At 52.6% G+C, this 21,972-nt stretch overlaps 1 protein-coding gene across 1 annotated transcript in view; it reads right to left on the bottom strand.

The window, feature by feature from the left end:
• LOC147684264 (putative cation-transporting ATPase 13A4) overlaps positions 1-21,972 on the bottom strand; it is a 164,019-nt gene that overhangs the window by 130,316 nt on the left and 11,731 nt on the right. The window contains exons 2-3 of the mRNA XM_086944658.1: positions 14,201-14,374; positions 12,175-12,315 (exon numbers count right to left, since the gene is read on the bottom strand). Coding sequence (XP_086800784.1) covers positions 12,175-12,315; positions 14,201-14,374 — 315 coding nt within the window. The remainder of the gene's footprint in view (positions 1-12,174; positions 12,316-14,200; positions 14,375-21,972) is intronic.

Raw genomic sequence — 21,972 nt, 5'->3', positions numbered from 1 at the left:
AGCAGAGCAGGGCGCCGGGGGTATATCGCGCTGAAATCGAATTGCGGAGCGGAGATGGTACAGGCAGGCAAGCGCTATTAAATATCAGGCAAAAACAAGAGTAAACAATGGCACACTTAAATCAAAGCAGCATGTACGATACCGAGTCTCGGCAGAGACACAGGGGAGCGAACCACTCAAGGCAGAGGCAGAGAGGGGTCCAAACTAGAATGGCAAGGTGAGGGAAAAAAACGATGGATTTAGGCCCAGATCTCTGTACTGGGGTGAATGTATGACATTAAAAAAGCATGAAACATCAAAACTTGGCTCTTATAGATGATCAACCATAAAAATAAAAGACATTTAAAACTAAACATTTCATATAAAAATCTAAAATCCATTGAGGAATCGTGAAAAGGAAAGTCCATAGTAGCCTTCATGATAATGAGATGTCATATACTTTAGAATATGCAGTTGTAGATGCACTCATAGTTATCAGCAAATTGCTCAGATTAGATCATAGAAAGGTATAACCAACAAAGGTAAGAGGCGTGTCGTGGGGGAGGAAATATAAATAAAAAACAATCACATGATCAAGTCCCCTGACAACCCTCACAAAAGAGGCAAAGCTCTTTCTACGATTGTGGCATCCTTCTACGATTGCGGCATCTTTCAACGATTGCGGCATCCTTCCACGATTGCGGCATCTTTCAACGATTGCGGCATCTTTCAACGATTGCGGCATCTTTCAACGATTGCGGCATCTTTCAACGACTGTGGCATCCTTCCACGATTGCAGCATCCTTCTACGATTGTAGCATCTTTCAACAGTTTCGGCATCCTTCCACGATTGCAGCACCCTTCCACAATTGCGGCACCCTTCCACAATTGCGGCACCCTTCCACAATTGCGGCACCCTTAAACGACTGCGGCACCCTTAAACGACTGCGGCATCCTTCCACGATTGCGGCACCCTTCCACGATTGCAGCACCCTTCCACAATTGTGGCACCCTTCCACAATTGCGGCACCCTTCCACAATTGCGGCACCCTTCCACAATTGCGGCACCCTTCCACAATTGCGGCACCCTTCCACAATTGCGGCACCCTTCCACAATTGCGGCACCCTTCCACAATTGCGGCATCCTTCCACAATTGCGGGATCCTTCCACAATTGCGGGATCCTTCCACAATTGCGGCATCCTTCCACAATTGCGGCATCCTTCCACAATTGCGGCATCCTTCCACAATTGCGGCATCCTTCCACAATTGCGGCATCCTTCCACGATTGCGGCATCCTTCCACGATTGCAGCATCTTTCTAGAATTGCTCCAACTCCAGTGTAGGAATTTAGCAACTGCACAAATGGCTGACTGCCAATGCTCTGAAGGAAGGACCCCAAGGACTACTTGAAACTGTCTGCAACAGAGTTGGTTACAAATCGGAATAATCCAGGCTTTTCTGTGCCTGAACATAGTCAGGGCAGAAGACGATGAATTGAACCAGAGACTCTTCTGCCTGCCGGCATGACGGGCAGATGGTACTCAGAGCAGATTGGGGATTCCATTTGGCTTGTAGAGAAAGGAGTGGTAACGTACTATATTGAAATTTGAGATGCAATTGTCTTGCTGCAAACAAACGGATATAATCTAGGAATGGTTCAAATTCAATATCAGGCTTGAAATCTAAAATGTTGCAGGTTTAAGAGCCTTGACTCGCATTCCTCATTCCGTTGCCATATATGTGCTCCGAGAAGGCATCCTTAAAGTGGGCACCTGGTAAGTTTTTCATAGAGGGGTGGTGGACCCGAATTCTCCCAGCCCGATCTTGGTCAGGAAATCCTTGGCATAGCTGACCCACTTGACCCTACCAAATTCATCCAGGACCACCACTTCTTGCAGAGCTTCACGCTGGTCCTTTAGAGCCGGAGTCGATTCCAGCCAGCACCAGTACAGTTGTGGTCTAAGCTGGGACTTGTGGGCCACTGGTTTAATACCCATGTCTTGATGTAATGGGCCTAGCTGAGTATTTTTAGGGAGGCTGACTAGGGATCTCAAAAAGGTGTTCTCGGCTACTCCGAATGAGGTCAGACTAGTGGAGCCCCATATTTCCGCCCATACTTACACTTCCCACTGCCTTTGCCCTGGATGCCTTTAACGCTGGTGAGACATACATGACTTGGGAAGTCTTCTAGAGTCTTCGAATAGCTGCAGAGTGCTGGGTTAGGTTCAGGCTGCTCTTGGGGCAACGATGACATTGAACTAGTTAGTTTGCTTACTAAGTAATGAAACTCGGGGACCTTGTTGAGTGCATCGCCCTCAAGCATTGTCGTACCGCCCAATGATTTACGTGGGCTACTGGTCAAAAACTTTGTTCTAGAGTGATTGATCACCAGCACAAAAAGCCACACACCCATCCACCAGGTGTTGCAAGCCACTAGGCATCTTCGACACCAATAAGGTGTGTACTGCGAAGAGTTAAATGGAACCCTTGTGACCAGCCACTAAGGGGGCATCACTCGCTCCATCTCCAAATAGGAGACCACATCATTAAGATATAAAGAAAATTTGGTTGGAGCGAGGACATACCCCTGACAGACACCTCTGTAGACGTCTGACCGTTTAGTCAGCTCGCCTCCCGAGCCCCCTCGAACTTGGGCAAAGGTGTCCTGATGCAGGTGGACCAGGACGCCTAAGGGGTCGAGCAGGATCCCATTTTCAATCAGGACCACACACAACTTGCCTCAGGGGACGAAGTCAAAGGCGAACTTTAGGTCCACGAAGACTAAGTAGAAATGGGCCAATTGGAGGACTACGGTCTTCCAGCAAATGGTGCGGAACCTATAGACCTGATCAATCATGCTTATTATTCTCCTAAACCCGACTCTCAGGTATGAAAGGGTCTGGTGGTCATCGATGCAAAACTCCAGTTTTCCTAAGATCTGCCTAGATAAAACCTTTTGGGCTAAATTGACGAGGCTTATTGGTCTATAGTTTAAAGATGAAGCAATTCCTGCTGCCTTCTAACTACAGGGAATCCTGGCCACCTCCAGAATACAATTTAACAATTTGTTAAGATACAAAGCCCGGCCATCAATGTATCATAAAGAGAGTTCATTCGGGACGCCATCGGGCCCGGCGGCTTTACTAGTCGCTATAGCTTTTATTGCCGCACACAGGCTCACGCCTCTCCATCTAAATTGGGTGGATGGACACTGGCTCTCTAAGATTGTCTGGACCTCTACTTCAGATGCCTGCCCAACGAATGGTCATAAAGGCCAGAGAATTGTGTGTGCCATACGTCAGGGGTGATGGAATCAGCTAAAAGTTTGGGTGCCCGCCACTGGCCACCAACCTCCAAAACTTTTTAGTATCTTTAAGAGTGGCTGCCTCACATATATTTTTCCAGACTTGTGTATCCCATTCCCAGAGTGCTTTGAGTTGAGCCAGTTTATATTCCTTTCTCCAAATTTTGATAAGGCCAAGTCACCACTCTCGAGAGCTCGATGACGCTCAAGTGAGCTCAGGACACAGAGTAAGACATTCCCCTAAATTTTAAACTGGTTTCCATTTATCCAAGCAACCGTGGGACTCTGTACCTGATCCGCAGCCCGCATGAGCGTGAAGCCGTCTTACCCCTTTGTACCACCCATGAGAGCCTGGTTCTTATGTCCCTAATATCCGGGTTCACAGCAACACAGCCCCACTTTTCCCTACGTCTACCATTCGAGGGAAGCAAATTGGTAGTAAGTGTTAACTAAATGGCAAAGTAATCCTTTTATTGAACAAAAGAATGTGGTCTGGTCGGTATCTACCCTTCCTAGTACCTTCATGTCGACCAGACAACCTCAGAGAGAAAGGGGGTTCGAAAAGAGTCGATTCTATTAATTGAGCAGAGTCGATTATAGGTATGGCCGGCTCGCGGATCGAATAGTGTACGGCTGTTGCAAACCCTCGAGCCATAGGATAACATAAAAGACAAGAGGTGGAGGGCAGCACACGACCATCGGTTCACTGGGGCAATATGGGCATCTTTCGCAGCAATGGAAGAAATGCTGCCATTGGCTCATATGTGGTGGTGACGTCGCCAGCAATGTTGACAGAATCAAGGGAATCAAAAAGGTCCCTATGCAAAATGAAACCTTGCGTCACCTGTGTCCCACCCCCTTCCCGCCGACCACTGGATTGTAGACATTATACAGGTAGTAGGTGCGAGAACCCCCCCGTGATGGTAATACCTAAAAGGTCATGCGAGACGGGAGTAAGTAGCCGTCGGCTTTTGCACTGGTGGCGCCCAGTGCGGCAATGTTTGTTGCCCCCCCCCCCCCCCCCCCCCCCCATGACCACCTCCACCACGGATCCCCTCACTGCCACCCTATCACAGCGCCCCTGAAGTCTCCAAAACCGCTCTCTCTCTCATGCATTTAATGAATTTCATAGCGCCACTCACATCAGTGTAGGGTGTCAGAGCACTCTACATCACACACACGACACAGAGGCAAGCATAGGTTTGTAAACCTGTGTTTAGGAGATGTTACATAAGACAAAGGACCACAAGGTGCAGGAGTCGCTGGTGGACAGCATAGTTTAAGAGGGCTTGGTCTGGAGAAGCACAAACTCAGGATTTAAAACTGAACACCATGGTTGGGGTTCCCTTTAACAATCAGAACCGAGTTCTACCCAAATGAACCCTTTCCTACATTGGGACAATGGAAGACACGGAAAAAATCATAACTTTCTAATCTATACCTTGTAGTTTGCACACAGCTCCTTGATAACAGGTAGTAGCTCACTTTTCGATGTTAGAATTTTAACTGCAAGTAACAAAAGGATCTCAGACGAAACCAGTAACCCTCTGACCGAATTATATTATATGCATTTAATTACCTGCGGGGTGTCCGTTCTTTGCAGCAGGCACATTAGCCCTGTGCGCTACCTTACCAGGAGTCAAAACTTCCAGTAGACAAACCTACGATCCCTCTCTGGGAAGAACTTTCCTATAGTAAGAAAGAATTTCTTTTAATTTATGTTCCTAACATAATGTTGCAACATAGCTCGGGCCAGTTTTGGGTGTTCAGTAATCTTGTGCTTTTTAATATAGTATTGTGCAATATTTTTTCTTTTTGTTTGATTTTGTCACGTTTTATATAGCGCGAACTCCACCCGAAGGTGTCAGGGCGTTTTACACGGGCATCGGGTGCATTTTTATTTTACTACACGTGCTTCCAAGCATTTTGATTGGCAGCCGCCTATATGTGCCTGCAAACAAATGAATGCTGACATTTGTTAGCTGTAGGAGAATTGACTCAAACAAAGGCCTCTGGAGGTTATCGAAGATGGGTTGAAATATTGCAGGATAACTTTTGCTGCTCCCTGCCCCTGGCAGTGCGCGGGCACCGGGCGTGCGTGGGCTGCGCCGGCACCGGGCGTGCGTGGGCTGCGCCGGCACCGGGCGTGGGTCGCGCTGGCACCGGGCGTGCGTGGGCTGCGCCGGCACCGGGCGTGGGTCGCGCCGGCACCGGGCGTGCGTGCTGCGCTGGCACCGGGCGTGCGTGGGCTGCGCTGGCACCGGGCGTGCGTGGGCTGCGCCGGCACCGGGCGTGCGTGGGCGGCGCCGGCACCGGGCGTGCGCGGGCTGCGCCGGCACCGGGCGTGCGCGGGCTGCGCCGGCACCGGGCGTGGGTGGGCTGCGCCGGCACCGGGCGTGCGCGGGCTGCGCCGGCACCGGGCGTGGGTGGGCTGCGCTGGCACCGGGCGTGCGTGGGCTGCGCTGGCACCGGGCGTGCGTGGGCTGCGCCGGCACCGGGCGTGCGCGGGCTGCGCCGGCACCGGGCGTGGGTGGGCTGCGCCGGCACCGGGCGTGCGCGGGCTGCGCCGGCACCGGGCGTGGGTGGGCTGCGCTGGCACCGGGCGTGCGTGGGCTGCGCTGGCACCGGGCGTGCGTGGGCTGCGCCGGCACCGGGCGTGCGTTGGCTGCGCCGGCACCGGGCGTGGGTCTGGGGAGGGCCTTTGATATAACGGGGGAAGGAATGCTCACGTGACAGGTGCAGAGAGCCCTAAGATGTGGAAGCCTCTTTAGAGGAGCCGCCTCCGTTGCATCGCTTGCATTCACTTCAGGAGAAAGATGGGCGATTCCCGGCAGAGCCTATCAACATAGTGAGGTGGGAGGATGGCTCAGCGAGTTGAACACTCACCACTGAAACAGGCAGAGATTGGAAGGTCAAGAGGTCAAGGCTGATTAAGGTCGTTTGCATTCCATCCTTCTGAGGTCGGTACATTCAGTACCAGTAAATTGTGTAATAGTAGAAGCATTGCATTGGGTGATGGCAATACTGGTCATTTAAAGCATTTAGAAAAGGTAAGAGTGTGCTACACACAATCAGCATCTTATAAGAGAGAAGGACCTCGCGGCGAATCACGAGAGCGATGAACAAGAGCCAAGAAGATGGGGATTGCATTTTAACAGCACTGCTGCATCCCAGAAGGCACAGGTGAATTAAATGTATTCTGATAATTACACTCCGTTTGCAACTTCTAGCCCCCCCCCCCCCAAATAAATACCACTATGTAACCTTCCTCAAACTGGCAAAGTGTGCTCAACGACATAACCACTTGTAGTAACAATGTTGTGGCATCTGCAAGCCACAATTTAAAATCCCAACGAGACCAAATTCGTTTTTTATCCTTCTTTCTAAGATGGTAAATTAAGTACCATTAAGTTGTTTAACAGTAACACTTGAACTAAGAAGAACACCTTTGAATAAAAAATGATTACCGCATTACCAACACCATTACCCTACTATTGCCAGCATCATCACCGCTGTTACTACCAACAGTACAGCACCTGAACATCTCCCACTTTATCCTCACATTTAAATACACAGAGTACATGAAGTGAACAAACCTGACCCTCCTTAGGAAAGATCAAATTCACCCTTCCATCCGTCCGTCCGTCCGTCCGTCCGTCCGTCCGTCCATCCGTCCATCCGTCCGTCCATCCATCCATCCACCCACTCACCCACCCACCCACCCATCCATCCATCCATCCATCCATCCATTCATATACCGTGTAGTGATCGGTAGTAGTAGACAAGTCTTTTACCTTGTGTCACAGGAGTGATGTCTACAGGTTCACTCATCTTTTTAGAAGTTCTGCGGCTGTGTGCTTAACTCACCCTTGGCCTTCTTCAGGTAGTTGTGGGGTGCTGCGCAGCATAGGAGTAGTGATCAGTGTGGGATGTGTGTGTGCCTGGGAAGGGTACAGTGCAAGGATGGGGCATGCTGTGCAGTGCAGGTGTTGTTAGTACCTGTACTAAGGGTATGCATGCCTGTGAAGAACACATTACGAGAGATGCAGTGCTCTGCAGTGCACGTGTGGCTCCGGCATGTGATGGGTGCGAGTGTGCCTGCGTGGAGTACGATACATGAAAGGTGAAGTCTTATGCAGTGAACACATGGTGAGTGTGTGTGTTAAAGGTAGAAAGGCTTCTGTGCTGAGGTACTTGCTGAGTGAGTGTACTGAATACATGGGTCCAATGCAAAGCAGTAACTGTGCTGGACAACGTGTGCTGGGAATGCACAATGAATGAGTGTTCCTGCAATGATACATTACATGGAGGACCCTGGGTTCCATTTTGGGAAGCCGAGGCCTGGGTAGTGAAGACACGAGGAGGAAAAACATCCTCTCTGACAAATTTTAAGCATGGATAAGAAGTAATTCTAAAAAACAACTTTCAAATCTATGTCACTGACATACCACATATTTCCACTATGCAACCTCACACCACCCAAAACCACAACAAACAATTCCAATCCAATGCATCTCTCCCTTCCACTAACCCTGTCCACTCTCCCTCACACAGCCACTGCCCCCTCATCTCTCCCTCACACTGCCACTGCCCCCTCACCTCTCCCTCACACTGCCACTGCCCCCTCACCTCTCCCTCACACTGCCCCCTCATCTCTCCCTCACACACCCACTGCCCCCTCATCTCTCCCTTACACACCCACTGCCCCCTCATCTCTCCCTCACACACCCACTGCCCCCTCATCTCTCCCTCACACTGCCACTGCCCCCTCACCTCTCCCTCACACTGCCCCCTCATCTCTCCCTCACACTGCCCCCTCATCTTTCCCTCACACTGCCACTGCCCCCTCACCTCTCCCTCACACAGCCACTGCCCCCTCATCTCTCCCTCACACTGCCACTGCCCCCTCACCTCTCCCTCACACTGCCCCCTCATCTCTCCCTCACACTGCCCCCTCATCTCTCCCTCACACTGCCCCCTCATCTTTCCCTCACACTGCCACTGCCCCCTCACCTCTCCCTCACACTGCCCCCTCATCTCTCCCTCACACACCTACTGCCCCCTCATCTCTCCCTCACACTGCCACTGCCCCCTCACCTCTCCCTCACACTGCCCCCTCATCTCTCCCTCACACTGCCCCCTCATCTCTCCCTCACACTGCCCCCTCATCTCTCCCTCACACACCCACTGCCCCCTCATCTCTCCCTCACACACCCACTGCCCCCTCATCTCTCCCTCACACTGCCACTGCCCCCTCACCTCTCCCTCACACTGCCCCCTCATCTCTCCCTCACACTGCCCCCTCATCTTTCCCTCACACTGCCACTGCCCCCTCACCTCTCCCTCACACAGCCACTGCCCCCTCATCTCTCCCTCACACTGCCACTGCCCCCTCACCTCTCCCTCACACTGCCCCCTCATCTCTCCCTCACACTGCCCCCTCATCTCTCCCTCACACTGCCCCCTCATCTTTCCCTCACACTGCCACTGCCCCCTCACCTCTCCCTCACACTGCCCCCTCATCTCTCCCTCACACACCTACTGCCCCCTCATCTCTCCCTCACACTGCCACTGCCCCCTCACCTCTCCCTCACACTGCCCCCTCATCTCTCCCTCACACTGCCCCCTCATCTCTCCCTCACACTGCCCCCTCATCTCTCCCTCACACACCTACTGCCCCCTCATCTCTCCCTCACACTGCCACTGCCCCCTCACCTCTCCCTCACACTGCCCCCTCATCTCTCCCTCACACTGCCCCCTCATCTCTCCCTCACACTGCCCCCTCATCTTTCCCTCACACTGCCACTGCCCCTCACCTCTCCCTCACACTGCCCCCTCATCTTTCCCTCACACAGCCCCCTCGTCTCTCCCTCACAGTGCCCCCTCATCTCTCCCTCACTCAGCCACTTCCCACTGCCCCCTCACCTCTCCCTCACACTGCCACTGCCCCCTCACCTCACCTCTCCCTCACACAGCCACTGCCCCTCATCTCTCCCTCACACACCCACTGCCCCCTCATCTCTCCCTCACACTGCCACTCCCCCCTCATCTCTCCCTCACACTGCCCCCTCATCTTTCCCTCACACAGCCCCCTCATCTCTCCCTTGCACTGCCCCCTCATCTCTCCCTCACTGAGCCACTGCCCCCTCATCTCTCCCTCACACTGCCCCCTCATCTCTCCCTCTTACTGCCCCCTCATCTTTCCCTCACACAGCCCCCTCATCTCTCCCTCACACTGCCCCCTCATCTCTCCCTCACTGAGCCACTGCCCCCTCATCTCTCCCTCACACTGCCCCCTCATCTCTCCCTCACACTGCCACTTCCCCCTCATCTCTCCCTCACACTGCCCCCTCATCTTTCCCTCACACAGTCCCCTCATCTTTCCCTCAGACAGCCCCCTCATCTCTCCCTCGCACTGCCCCCTCATCTCTCCCTCACTCAGCCACTGCCCCCTCATCTCTCCCTCACACTGCCCCCTCATCTCTCCCTCACACAGCCCCCTCTCATCTCACAATCCCACAGCCCACTCTCACCCGACCCACTCCCTGTCTCCTCTCTGTACCGCCGCTTCACACATACTAAGCACAGTTTCTTTCCTGTGTCTTTTCAATGTATCTCTCCCTCAAAGCCATGCTCTCCTCCTCTTCTTCGGGTCTCTTTTGTGTACCCAGACGCTCTCTCTTTATGTGTCTGTGGCCTGTTCTCCCCTCTTTCTCTCTTTCTCACATACTCTTTCTGCAACTGTCTCAGATTCATTCAAAGTTTCATGCATGAACTACCTGTCCCTCTCTATCTTCCCTTCTATCTATTCTTTACAGCTTTCACACCCATCAATTCACCATGCCACATGATTCCACTCCACAAATCCACTCCACACAAATCCACAACTAACCATTCCAATAAAACCCCCATATTTCCATCCACTCCACACCACATACATCCACTAAACTCCACACCAAAACACATAGGTAAAAGATTGTCATTTACAAACTTCAATAACTTTGGCAAATGCGAGACCTATTGCATTGCAGATGCTTGTCCAGTCTGTTTCTTTTGTCTATTAGAGACACATAAGAAGGGTGAGATACTTGTAGGGAGAATCTAGGGTCTGGTGGCTTTACAGGAGATACCAGTTCCCCAATCTCCAGAGAGTTTAGCTAGTTTTGATCTTAGATCAATCACCTCGGCCTGGAGGATTTCCACCAGGTGGGCTGTACTAGCAGTGTCCGGTACATTATGCGTATTGACAATGGTGGTGGCCGCTAACGGAAGCAAAGTGCGCTGGATAATAGAAACTGTGGCCTCTCTAGACTTCAAAGAGCCCTTCTTAGAACAGGGGCTTGGTGGAGGAGAGGCAAGAGTCGAATATCTGTTCACACAAGTTACCAGAGGGGCAGTGGCACAGAATTGTGATCTTTGATAACAGTATCCAGAGGAATAACCTTAGGGTCAACCACCGGGCCATATAAACTCCCTTTTATTGCATATAAGTGACCCCTGAGACAGGCCCTAGATAGCCCATAGGGCAGGCTGCATTGTAATTAAATGGATGGACATGCACTTTTAAGTTTTACTTGTTCTGGAAGTGAAAACCTTCTACATTATTTTTTCAATACTGTGAGGCCAACCTGTTGAATAGAATAAAATTGGGTTGCCTGATCACATTTTTATAAGTGCTATTTTTTTTAACTGGGGACATGTGAGCTCTTTGCACTTGGTATCTATGAATTTGTTATTAAACTCCTCTACAAAGATAAAGCCAGATTTTAAATTACCATTTTAAAAATGGCACTTTTAGAAAAGTTGTCAATTTCCTTCTCTTTTCTCTTTGGCGCCCATCGCTTGTTATAGGTCACATGACTGTATGTAGTCGGCAGTTGGACTTTGTGGATCTTATTTACAAGCCCCTTGTGTCGCTGGTGCATCAATTTTAATACAGGAAAAAGTGATATACTGGAGGTGCAAGGGGCTTGTAAATAAGCCCCTGTGAATTCCTCCCAGACTGTTACACAATAGAGGGTTTAGGGATGCCTGAATGGGCCATCTGCTGGCAGGATGGGGGCAGAGCTGGGCAGAGCCTGGCTAGCAACGAAATAGACTGTGCTTTACCTTCACACACATGACTTGTCACCACCGCATTTTCTCCGCAGCCTTCTTGGAGCTAGGGCAGATGAAACAGAAAATTCCAAGCACTTCAACGAGAAACTTCTAGAAACTTCTCCAACTTCAAAGAAGCCATTAAGTATAAAAAAAGGGATCCTTAGACCCACTCTTCAGCTCCATTTTTTGACCTGCGGAAGGACTATCAGAGGGCTGCTGCTGGTTTGGCCTGTTGTTTACTGCCGAAGATGGCTTTACTAAATCTGAAAGGACTTCTGTGCTGCCTGGAGAATTACTATTTTTTTCTGGCCCCCTACAAATCTTGCTTAAACTCAAATGTTACCAATTGGGCTGCTGCTAGGCATGAGCCGGGAAAAGTCTTATATCACATACTGGCTTCTTCCATGATGATTTGCATCAGCAATAGAGGGTCAAAAAACCAAACACATCCTTTATTTTATCAAAAATACTGTAGCTTTGACCACAGCCTTGCATCAAGTTTCGGTCCTAACATGGACCTTCATCAGACATCTAAAAGGGTTTGCAAAATTCATTGAATTTAATATTCTTTGTGCTGAACTCAACAAAACAGTGAAAGAACAATATCAATTTCATGATACACGAACTGCCAGTCTTGAGCGAGAAAGAACAGTTCACTACACGTCAATATTTAAATTTGGTATCAACCTTACAATGAGTGATCATGTATTTCTACATTTTATTCAAGTGAAAAGATAATGTGAGAAGAATCAGGAGACACAATGAATGTTTATTCATCCAATTCCTTACTTTCAGGTCTGGCTTCCTGATTGCCCGATTTACGATCGACTTCTCATCGGCAATGACCGGGTGATCAGTGCTCAGCAAATCTCTGAACTTTTTTAAGTGCATCCACTGCACCTTTTTTCGGGTGTACTTTTTTAAGTAGTCCTAGGAAATTAAACACATATGTTAAAAAATAAAATTAAAAAATAAAAATTAAGCAAGAGGTAAAGGCAAGATATTATTATCATTAAGAAATAGAACCCATGTAAGGAAGATGAGAAAAACTCAGACACTTCATAGTGAGCAACGTCTTGGTGATTTCAGTAGAGCATTGTTCATCAAGGCAACAATTTCCCCATCACATTAAATGCTCATATCTAACCCTGGGCAAAGCACTACACTACGCTCGCATAGTTTGCGAAGTTTGCGCTACTTCGCACAACGCGGATTGCAGGTAGCACAGTGCAAACCCCGCGTAGCAGTCATTTTTTGCTAGCTCACAGTCCTCAACGTCACGTTGGCGACCGCGAGCAAGCAAAATGACACCCCGGCGAGACTTTTTCCTAGTTCGCGATCAGCAACATCAAGTTGCCGATCGCAAGCATGGAAAGTAAACTTCCCGGCGAGATTCTCAATGCAGGAAGGTCAGGTTTCTCATTGCGAGTGGTCGCGTATGCTCGCGACCGCTCGCAATGAGAAACTACCAGTCCGCGTTGAGAAAGCTGCTGGTCGAGTAAAAATCTACTCGAGCGGCAGAAAACGACAGCTCGTACTGTGCAAGATGCAGTTTTCAATGATTGTACAGTGCGGACAAGCATCCGGCACTGTGCAATCATCGCGAACAGGGTACTACGCAGTTCGCGTAGTGCAAAGTGCACTTCGACTACCTACGCATAGCGCTACTTCGCGAACTTCGCCCAGGTTTACTCATATCCTATTGGTTGAGCCACTCTGGGGAATCAACTGCTTTGCTAGTTTGGCAACGCATTATATGGTGGTTTATATATATGGCACACCCGTGTTCCATTCAAACCATGAGCAAGAGACATTTTGAGTGTATGGCGTGGGAACTGGGACACCGGGCAATGAAGCAGAATTCTCAGTTTTTAGGTGGCTTCCCATTGGTGCAGGGTGAAGAGGCGGAGCATGAGCTGAGGAGAGGCTGCAGCGTAGTCCTCAGGAACTGGGGGAAAAGAGGTGCTCAGCTAATAAAATGCTTAATGGCATTCTGTAATATGGGAGGGTGGAATTTCAAGGTGAACGGGCAAGTGGTTGAAGGTGAGTGAATGTGGTTGGGCGAATGTGGGAAATAGGTCAATGGGATTAGAGGGTCGGTGAACAAGTTGGTGGATGGATGAGGGAATTTTCAGGTGAATGGTGAGAAGGTAATTGAAAGCAATTTGAAGAGCCTGATAGGTGGCATACAGCACATGATATGACTTTCCAATATTTAAATAAATAATAGTGTGTAATTTGCTCAACTGGGTGAACAATAGAAAGGTGGGTTGATGGCACTCTATAGGTGGGATGGTGGATGTGAGAGGGTGTGTTTGAATATGGAATGGTGAGGTGTTGTAAGTAGACTGCAGTGACTGGATGAATTGTTACTAATGAGTGAATGTTAACGAGTGGGTGGAAACAATTCTGCTCATTAACCCCTTAAGCGCTGCGCCCGTCCAGCGGCCGACGGCACCGCTACCTCGGGAGTGCTGCCGTCGGCCGTTGGACATTCCAACTGCACCTGCGCAATGGAACGTTCAGCACTGAAGCTGGACGTTCCAAAGCAGCTAAGGTGTTAATAGGATCCTCTCCTGTCCAAAAGCGTGAGTTTGTTGAAAGTATAAAACATGGGAGTCCACAGTCTTCAGGCTCAGTGATACCACAGCAAATGCGTGAGTGATGCAAGAACTGTGTTCACATTTAACGCTCAAGCTTTTCTTGATTTCTATTCTCATACACAGAAGCAGAGATGTTATGTTATTATCACTTAATATAGCGCAACGACTCGCACCCGCAGGTGTCTCTTGGCTATAAATGCAGTGATACCTACCGTTGTTCTTAGTAAGACCACATTGGCTTCCTTCAGGGAGCAGGGGGTGCAGTTCGCCCACACACTCCACTCTGGCTTCCAGTAGAAGATCAGGAGAAGGACTCCCCCGGACAGGATGTACCCCGCAACACACAGCGCAATCCAGCCGGCGCTGGCTCGGTACCCAAAGATCTCCTGCGGAAAGACAGACAGACAAACCCTTATATTACTTTGCTCAATGCTGTGCAGATTTCGATGTTGTGAGACCCTACATCTTTGACATGGTCATTCCCCATACTTTTTGCCTTCCCCCTATATTTGCTGAAGTCATTTTTGTTGGTATTAGGACTCTGTGCACTTTACCCTGCTAACCAGTCAAAGTGCTTGTGCGTCCTCCTGTTAAACAAGGCATAATTGGCCTACACCCAGTTGGTATATTTAATTTACTTCTAGTCCCTAGTAAATGGTCCTGCATATACCCAGAGGCTGTAAATTAAAAGCTACTAGTGAGCCTGCAGCACTCATTGTGCCACCCACTAAAGTAGCCCTGTAAACATGTCCCAGGCCTACTACTGCCATTTCAGCATGACAAAATAACCCTTTTGCCAGGCCCAAACCTTCCTTTTTAATACTTATAAAAGCCAGCCCTAAAGAAGACCCTAAAGACTCAGTGGTATTTAAAAAGTAGGGCATGTGTACTGAAGTTTTAGATGTTCTGACTGTGAAAATCTCTTAAAGTCGATATTTCCAGTTGTAAAGTTCTCTCTCCCATATGCCAACACTGGGTTAACAAATTGTGCTTAATAAGTGATAGCTTCAGTTTGGGAAAAGATAGAGAAATGCTTCTCCCACTCAACTGAATTGTAATTAAAGATCCGCCTGAATGGTAAAGTAGGATGTTAAGTTATTATTCTGAAAACCCCACTTTTAGAAAGTTGACAATTTGCTGACTAAACAAAATGTGCCTTTCTGCCCGTGTCCATGGTCACAGGAATGGCTCATTGTTCGGGTGTGTTGTGTGTGGTTTCCAGGCATAGGAACAAAAGGGTCCGAGGTGTGGAGGGAGAGGCACCTCCTGACAGGATGGCTGGGGAGGAGTTGTGTCCTGACCTGATTACCTTTCAAAGGACCCCACCGGCAGCACACCCCATTGAACCAGACACCTGGCCTTCCCAGTGTCACCCTAGTCCGGTGGTTCTTAACCTTTGGACGTCTGTGAATCCCCACCTGATCTTCACAGGAATCCTGGGACCCCACGGGATTATTAATGTTGTCCACCTTAACCCCAAGTCATTACTGGAAGCAGTTGACCCCCACACTGAAGTTCTGTCTATGAACCATAAAACAATACACAAAAATACAGAAACAATCACTCATCAAACAAATACACAAATGATGTAATATGTTATTCATGCTCGAACAAATGTAAAAAAATGTAATCTGAATGTTATTGGGAAGATCGGAGTTTTTCTAAATTCAATAGAGTTTGACGCACTTGCACTGCTCCCACGAATCAATCTGAGAATACCAAGTTAATTTTCAGACTCCAACTTCCTTCCCATTTACAGATTAACATTTACTCTATTTATATCACTGTATTAATTTATTAATAGCTTTTAGGCAGTCATGGGCCCCAGGGTAGGTGCCGTGGACCCCAGGGTGGGTGCCGTGGACCCCAGGGTGGGTGCCGTGGACCCCAGGGTGGGTGCCCTGAACCCCAGGGTGGGTGCCATGGACCCCAGGGTGGGCGCTGTGGACCCCAGGGTGGGCGCCGTGGACCCCAGGGTGGGTGCCGTGGACCCCAGGGTGGGCGCCGTGGACCCCAGGGTGGGTGCCGTGGACCCCAGGGTGGGTGCCCTGAACCCCAGGGTGGGTGCCGTGGACCCCAGGGTGGGCGCTGTGGACCCCAGGGTGGGCGCCGTGGACCCCAGGGTGGGTGCCGTGGACCCCAGGGTGGGCGCCGTGGACCCCAGGGTGGGTGCCGTGGACCCCAGGGTGGGTGCCCTGAACCCCAGGGAGGGTGCCGTGGACCCCAGGGTGGGTGCCCTGAACCCCAGGGAGGGTGCCGTGGACCCCAGGGTGGGCGCCGTGGACCCCAGGGTGGGTGCCGTGGACCCCAGGGTGGGTGCCGTGGACCCCAGGGTGGGTGCCGTGGACCCCTGGGTGGGCGCTGTGGACCCCAGGGTAGGTGCCGTGGACCCCAGGGTGGGCGCCGTGGACCCCAGGGTGGGTGCCGTGGACCCCAGGGTGGGTGCCGTGGACCCCAGGGTGGGCGCTGTGGACCCCAGGGTGGGTGCCATGGACCCCAGGGTGGGTGCCGTGGACCCCAGGGTGGGCGCTGTGGACCCCAGGGTAGGTGCCGTGGACCCCAGGGTGGGTGCCCTGAACCCCAGGGAGGGTGCCGTGGACCCCAGGGTGGGCGCCGTGGACCCCAGGGTGGGTGCCGTGGACCCCAGGGTGGGTGCCGTGGACCCCAGGGTGGGTGCCGTGGACCCCAGGGTGGGTGCCCTGAACCCCAGGGAGGGTGCTGTGGACCCCAGGGTGGGCGCCGTGGACCCCAGGGTGGGCGCCGTGGACCCCAGGGTGGGCGCTGTGGACCCCAGGGTGGGTGCCATGGACCCCAGGGTGGGTGCCGTGGACCCCAGGGTAGGTGCTGTGGACCACAGGGAGGGTGCCGTGGACCCCAGGGTAGGTGCTGTGGACCCCAGGGTAGGTGCTGTGGACCCCAGGGAGGGGTGCCCTGGAGCCACAGGAGTGCCTGATTCACAGGTTAAGAACCACTGCCCTAGGCAGGTTGGAGCCTTACCCAGGAAAGGAGAAGTCCCGACCAGAACCAGTTTGGGAGAAGGCCAGGGACACCCCACACAAAGACTGACACCGGGTATAAATGTGTGACCTTCAGACCCTCTCACCAGATACTCTTTGACCTGTGGAATATTCAGGAGAAGGTCTGCCCTGCTGTCTGAAGGAGGAAGGCTGGGCCTGCTTGCCTCGAACCCGGGACCCACCAAAGAGACTACAAGGGCCCTTTTATGACCTCCTCTTCAGCTACTGTGACACAGCAGGCTTTCAGAGGCCATCCCTGCATCAGTCCAGTTTGCTGCAAAAATTGGACCTGCTTGAATGCTGCAGACCCCTAAGAGGCTGTTGCAGGGCCTGGACCCTTGGCTGGCATCAGCATGTAAAAATTACTAGAAAGGGAAAAATTATAAGAAATAAAAAAATTACAAGAAAGGGGAAAATTACAAGAAAGGGGAAAATTACAAAAAAAGGTGAAAATTACAAGAAAGGGGAAAAATTGAAGAAAAGGGGAAAAATAGATGAAAAGGGGAAATTACAAGAAAGGGGAAAATGACAAGAAAGGGAAAAATTACAAGAAAATGGAAAATAATAAGAAAATTGAAAATTATAAGAAAGGAAAACAATCCAAAGCTTTGGGGCTCTTTGCGGCCGCAAGTGGGCTCTTCACGTCAACAGCGACGGCCTGGTTCAGCTGCTAATGCGAAGTTCCAGTGAGGTCTGCTCCTCATGCCGACATTGACCTCCTTACTGTCCCGCCCAACACAAATCTCTCGCTATACTGGTCTTGTGGACTTCGACTTTGAAAAGGTAAAATCTCCACTGGGCCAATCCTGGTCCCTGTGTCAGACCCGTGCTCCACCGCGGTCAGCCTGAACGTTCGACTTTTACCCAGTCTAGAGCGACCAGATACCCGCGAATGCCACTTAGTGCATCCTGGTTCTATTTTTATCTAACACTTAAAAAAAATCATAACTCTTGTTCTACTTATTGGATTATTATTGCTTTAATGTTATTTTATTCATTACATTTTACTAGGTTTATCGAAATTGTTGCGGGATTGGTCTTGTGTTGTGTTTTCACTTTATTACTGTTTAAGCGCCGCGTAAATACTTTACACATTGCCCCTAAATAAAGGCCTGACCGCTTTTTGTCACAATACTAAAGGGTTAAGTATAGATTTCTTTGGGGACTTTTGTTGTTGCCCCGGCGAGGGATTGTTTTGACTTGAGTGAGGCTTTCACCTCAGTCAACTAATAGCTCAATGTTTCACATCCCCTTTTCTTGTTTGTTGTATTGGTCAGGTTTAGATAAAAAAGTTTTGAGGCTGGTTCGCGTCCTCAAACTACAACTGGAGTCAATCCCTCCCTCAGACTTCAAAAGCGCAGTCCCTCATTCTCACTCCTTCCCAGAAGACAGGGCCCTCACCGGCCCCTCCACAGGCTCTACAGCTCCTAGAAGGCTAGACCGGTCCGGCTCATCACAGGGGCCAAAAGCATCGGACCCCATCACGCCCACCCAGCATCAGACCCCATCACACCCACCCAGCATCAGACCCCATCACACCCACCCTGCATCAGACCCCGTCATAGACCCCATCACACCCACCCAGCATCAGACCCCATCACAACCACCCAGCATCAGACCCGTCACACCCACCCAGCATCAGACCCCATCACACCCACCCAGCATCAGACCCCGTCACACCCACCCAGCATCAGACCCCGTCACACCCACCCAGCATCAGACCCCATCACACCCACCCAGCATCAGACCCCATCACACCCACCCAGCATCAGACCCCATCACACCCACCCAGCATCAGACCCCATCACACCCACCCTGCATCAGACCCCGTCATAGACCCCATCACACCCACCCAGCATCAGACCCCATCACAACCACCCAGCATCAGACCCGTCACACCCACCCAGCATCAGACCCCGTCACACCCACCCAGCATCAGACAGCGTCACACCCACCCAGCATCAGACCCCGTCACACCCACCCAGCATCAGACCCCGTCACACCCACCCAGCATCAGACAGCGTCACACCCACCCAGCATCAGACCCCGTCACACCCACCCAGCATTAGACCCTGTCACACACACCCAGCATCAGACCCCGTCACAGACCCCGTCACACCCACCCAGCATCAGACCCCGTCACACCCACCCAGCATCAGACCCCGTCACAACCACCCAGCATCAGACCCGTCACACCCACCCAGCATCAGACCCCGTCACACCCACCCAGCATTAGACCCCGTCACACCCACCCAGCATCAGACCCCGTCACACCCACCAAGCATCAGACCCCGTCACAGACCCCATCACACCCACCAAGCATCAGACCCCTTCACAGACCCCATCACACACACCCAGCATCAGACCCCATCACACCCACCCAGCATCAGACCCCATCACGCCCACCCAGCATCAGACCCCATCACACCCACCCAGGTTCAGACCCCATCACACCCACCCAGCATCAGACCCCGTCACAGACCCCATCACACCCACCCAGCATCAGACCCCGTCACAGACCCCATCACACCCACCCAGCATCAGACCCCGTCACAGACCCCATCACACCCACCCAGCATCAGACCCCATCACACCCACCAGCATCAGACCACGTCACACCCACCCAGCATCAGACCCCGTCACACCCACCCAGCACCAGACCCCGTCACACCCACCCAGCATCAGACCCCGTCACAACCACCCAGCATCAGACCCCGGACCCCTTCACACCCACCCAGCATCAGACCCCTTCACAAACACCCAGCATCAGACCCTGTCACACCCACCAGCATCAGAACCCGTCACACCCACCCAGCATCAGACCCCATCACAACCACCCAGCATCAGACCCGTCACACCCACCCAGCATCAGACCCCGTCACACCCACCCAGCATCAGACCCCGTCACACCCACCCAGCATCAGACAGCGTCACACCCACCCAGCATCAGACCCCGTCACACCCACCCAGCATCAGACCCCATCACAACCACCCAGCATCAGACCCGTCACACCCACCCAGCATCAGACCCCGTCACACCCACCCAGCATCAGACCCCGTCACACCCACCCAGCATCAGACAGCGTCACACCCACCCAGCATCAGACCCCGTCACACCCACCCAGCATCAGACCCCGTCACACCCACCCAGCATCAGACAGCGTCACACCCACCCAGCATCAGACCCCGTCACACCCACCCAGCATTAGACCCCGTCACACACACCCAGCATCAGACCCCGTCACAGACCCCGTCACACCCACCCAGTATCAGACCCCGTCACACCCACCCAGCATCAGACCCCGTCACAACCACCCAGCATCAGACCCGTCACACCCACCCAGCATCAGACCCCGTCACACCCACCCAGCATTAGACCCCGTCACACCCACCCAGCATCAGACCCCGTCACACCCACCAAGCATCAGACCCCGTCACAGACCCCATCACACCCACCAAGCATCAGACCCCGTCACAGACCCCATCACACACACCCAGCATCAGACCCCATCACACCCACCCAGCATCAGACCCCATCACGCCCACCCAGCATCAGACCCCATCACACCCACCCAGCATCAGATCCCATCACACCCACCCAGGTTCAGACCCCATCACACCCACCCAGCATCAGACCCCGTCACAGACCCCATCACACCCACCCAGCATCAGACCCCATCACAACCACCAGCATCAGACCACGTCACACCCACCCAGCATCAGACCCCGTCACACCCACCCAGCACCAGACCCCGTCACACCCACCCAGCATCAGACCCCGTCACAACCACCCAGCATCAGACCCCGGACCCCTTCACACCCACCCAGCATCAGACGCCTTCACAAACACCCAGCATCAGACCCTGTCACACCCACCAGCATCAGAACCCGTCACACCCACCCAGCATCAGACCCCGTCACACCCACAGCATCAGACCCCGTCACACCCACCCAGCACCAGACCCCGTCACACCCACCCAGCATCAGACCCCCGTCACGCCCACCCAGCATCAGACCCCGTCACGCCCACCCAGCATCAGACCCCCGTCACGCCCACCAAGCATCAGACCCCGTCACAGACCCCATCACACCCACCAAGCATCAGACCCCGTCACAGATCCCATCACACACACCCAGCATCAGACCCCATCACACCCACCCAGCATCAGACCCCATCACGCCCACCCAGCATCAGACCCCATCACACCCACCCAGCATCAGATCCCATCACACCCACCCAGGTTCAGACCCCATCACACCCACCCAGCATCAGACCCCGTCACAGACCCCATCACACCCACCCAGCATCAGACCCCATCACACCCACCAGCATCAGACCACGTCACACCCACCCAGCATCAGACCCCGTCACACCCACCCAGCACCAGACCCCGTCACACCCACCCAGCATCAGACCCCGTCACAACCACCCAGCATCAGACCCCGGACCCCTTCACACCCACCCAGCATCAGACCCCTTCACAAACACCCAGCATCAGACCCTGTCACACCCACCAGCATCAGAACCCGTCACACCCACCCAGCATCAGACCCCGTCACACCCACAGCATCAGACCCCGTCACACCCACCCAGCACCAGACCCCGTCACACCCACCCAGCATCAGACCCCCGTCACGCCCACCCAGCATCCGGCCCCGTCACGCCCACCCAGCATCAGACCCCGTCACGCCCACCCAGCATCAGACCCCCGTCACGCCCACCCAGCATCCGGCCCCCGTCACGCCCACCCAGCATCAGACCCCGTCACGCCCACCCAGCATCAGACCCCGTCACACCCACCCAGCATCAGACCCCCGTCACGCCCACCCAGCATCCGGCCCCGTCACGCCCACCCAGCACCAGACCCCGTCACACCCACCCAGCATCAGACCCCCGTCACGCCCACCCAGCATCCGGCCCCGTCACGCCCACCCAGCATCAGACCCCATCACGCCCACCCAGCATC

Source organism: Lissotriton vulgaris, chromosome 11, assembly GCF_964263255.1.
Source record: "Lissotriton vulgaris chromosome 11, aLisVul1.2, whole genome shotgun sequence".
Taxonomy (NCBI): domain Eukaryota; kingdom Metazoa; phylum Chordata; class Amphibia; order Caudata; family Salamandridae; genus Lissotriton; species Lissotriton vulgaris.
This window is presented reverse-complemented; position numbering and strand designations above follow the sequence as displayed.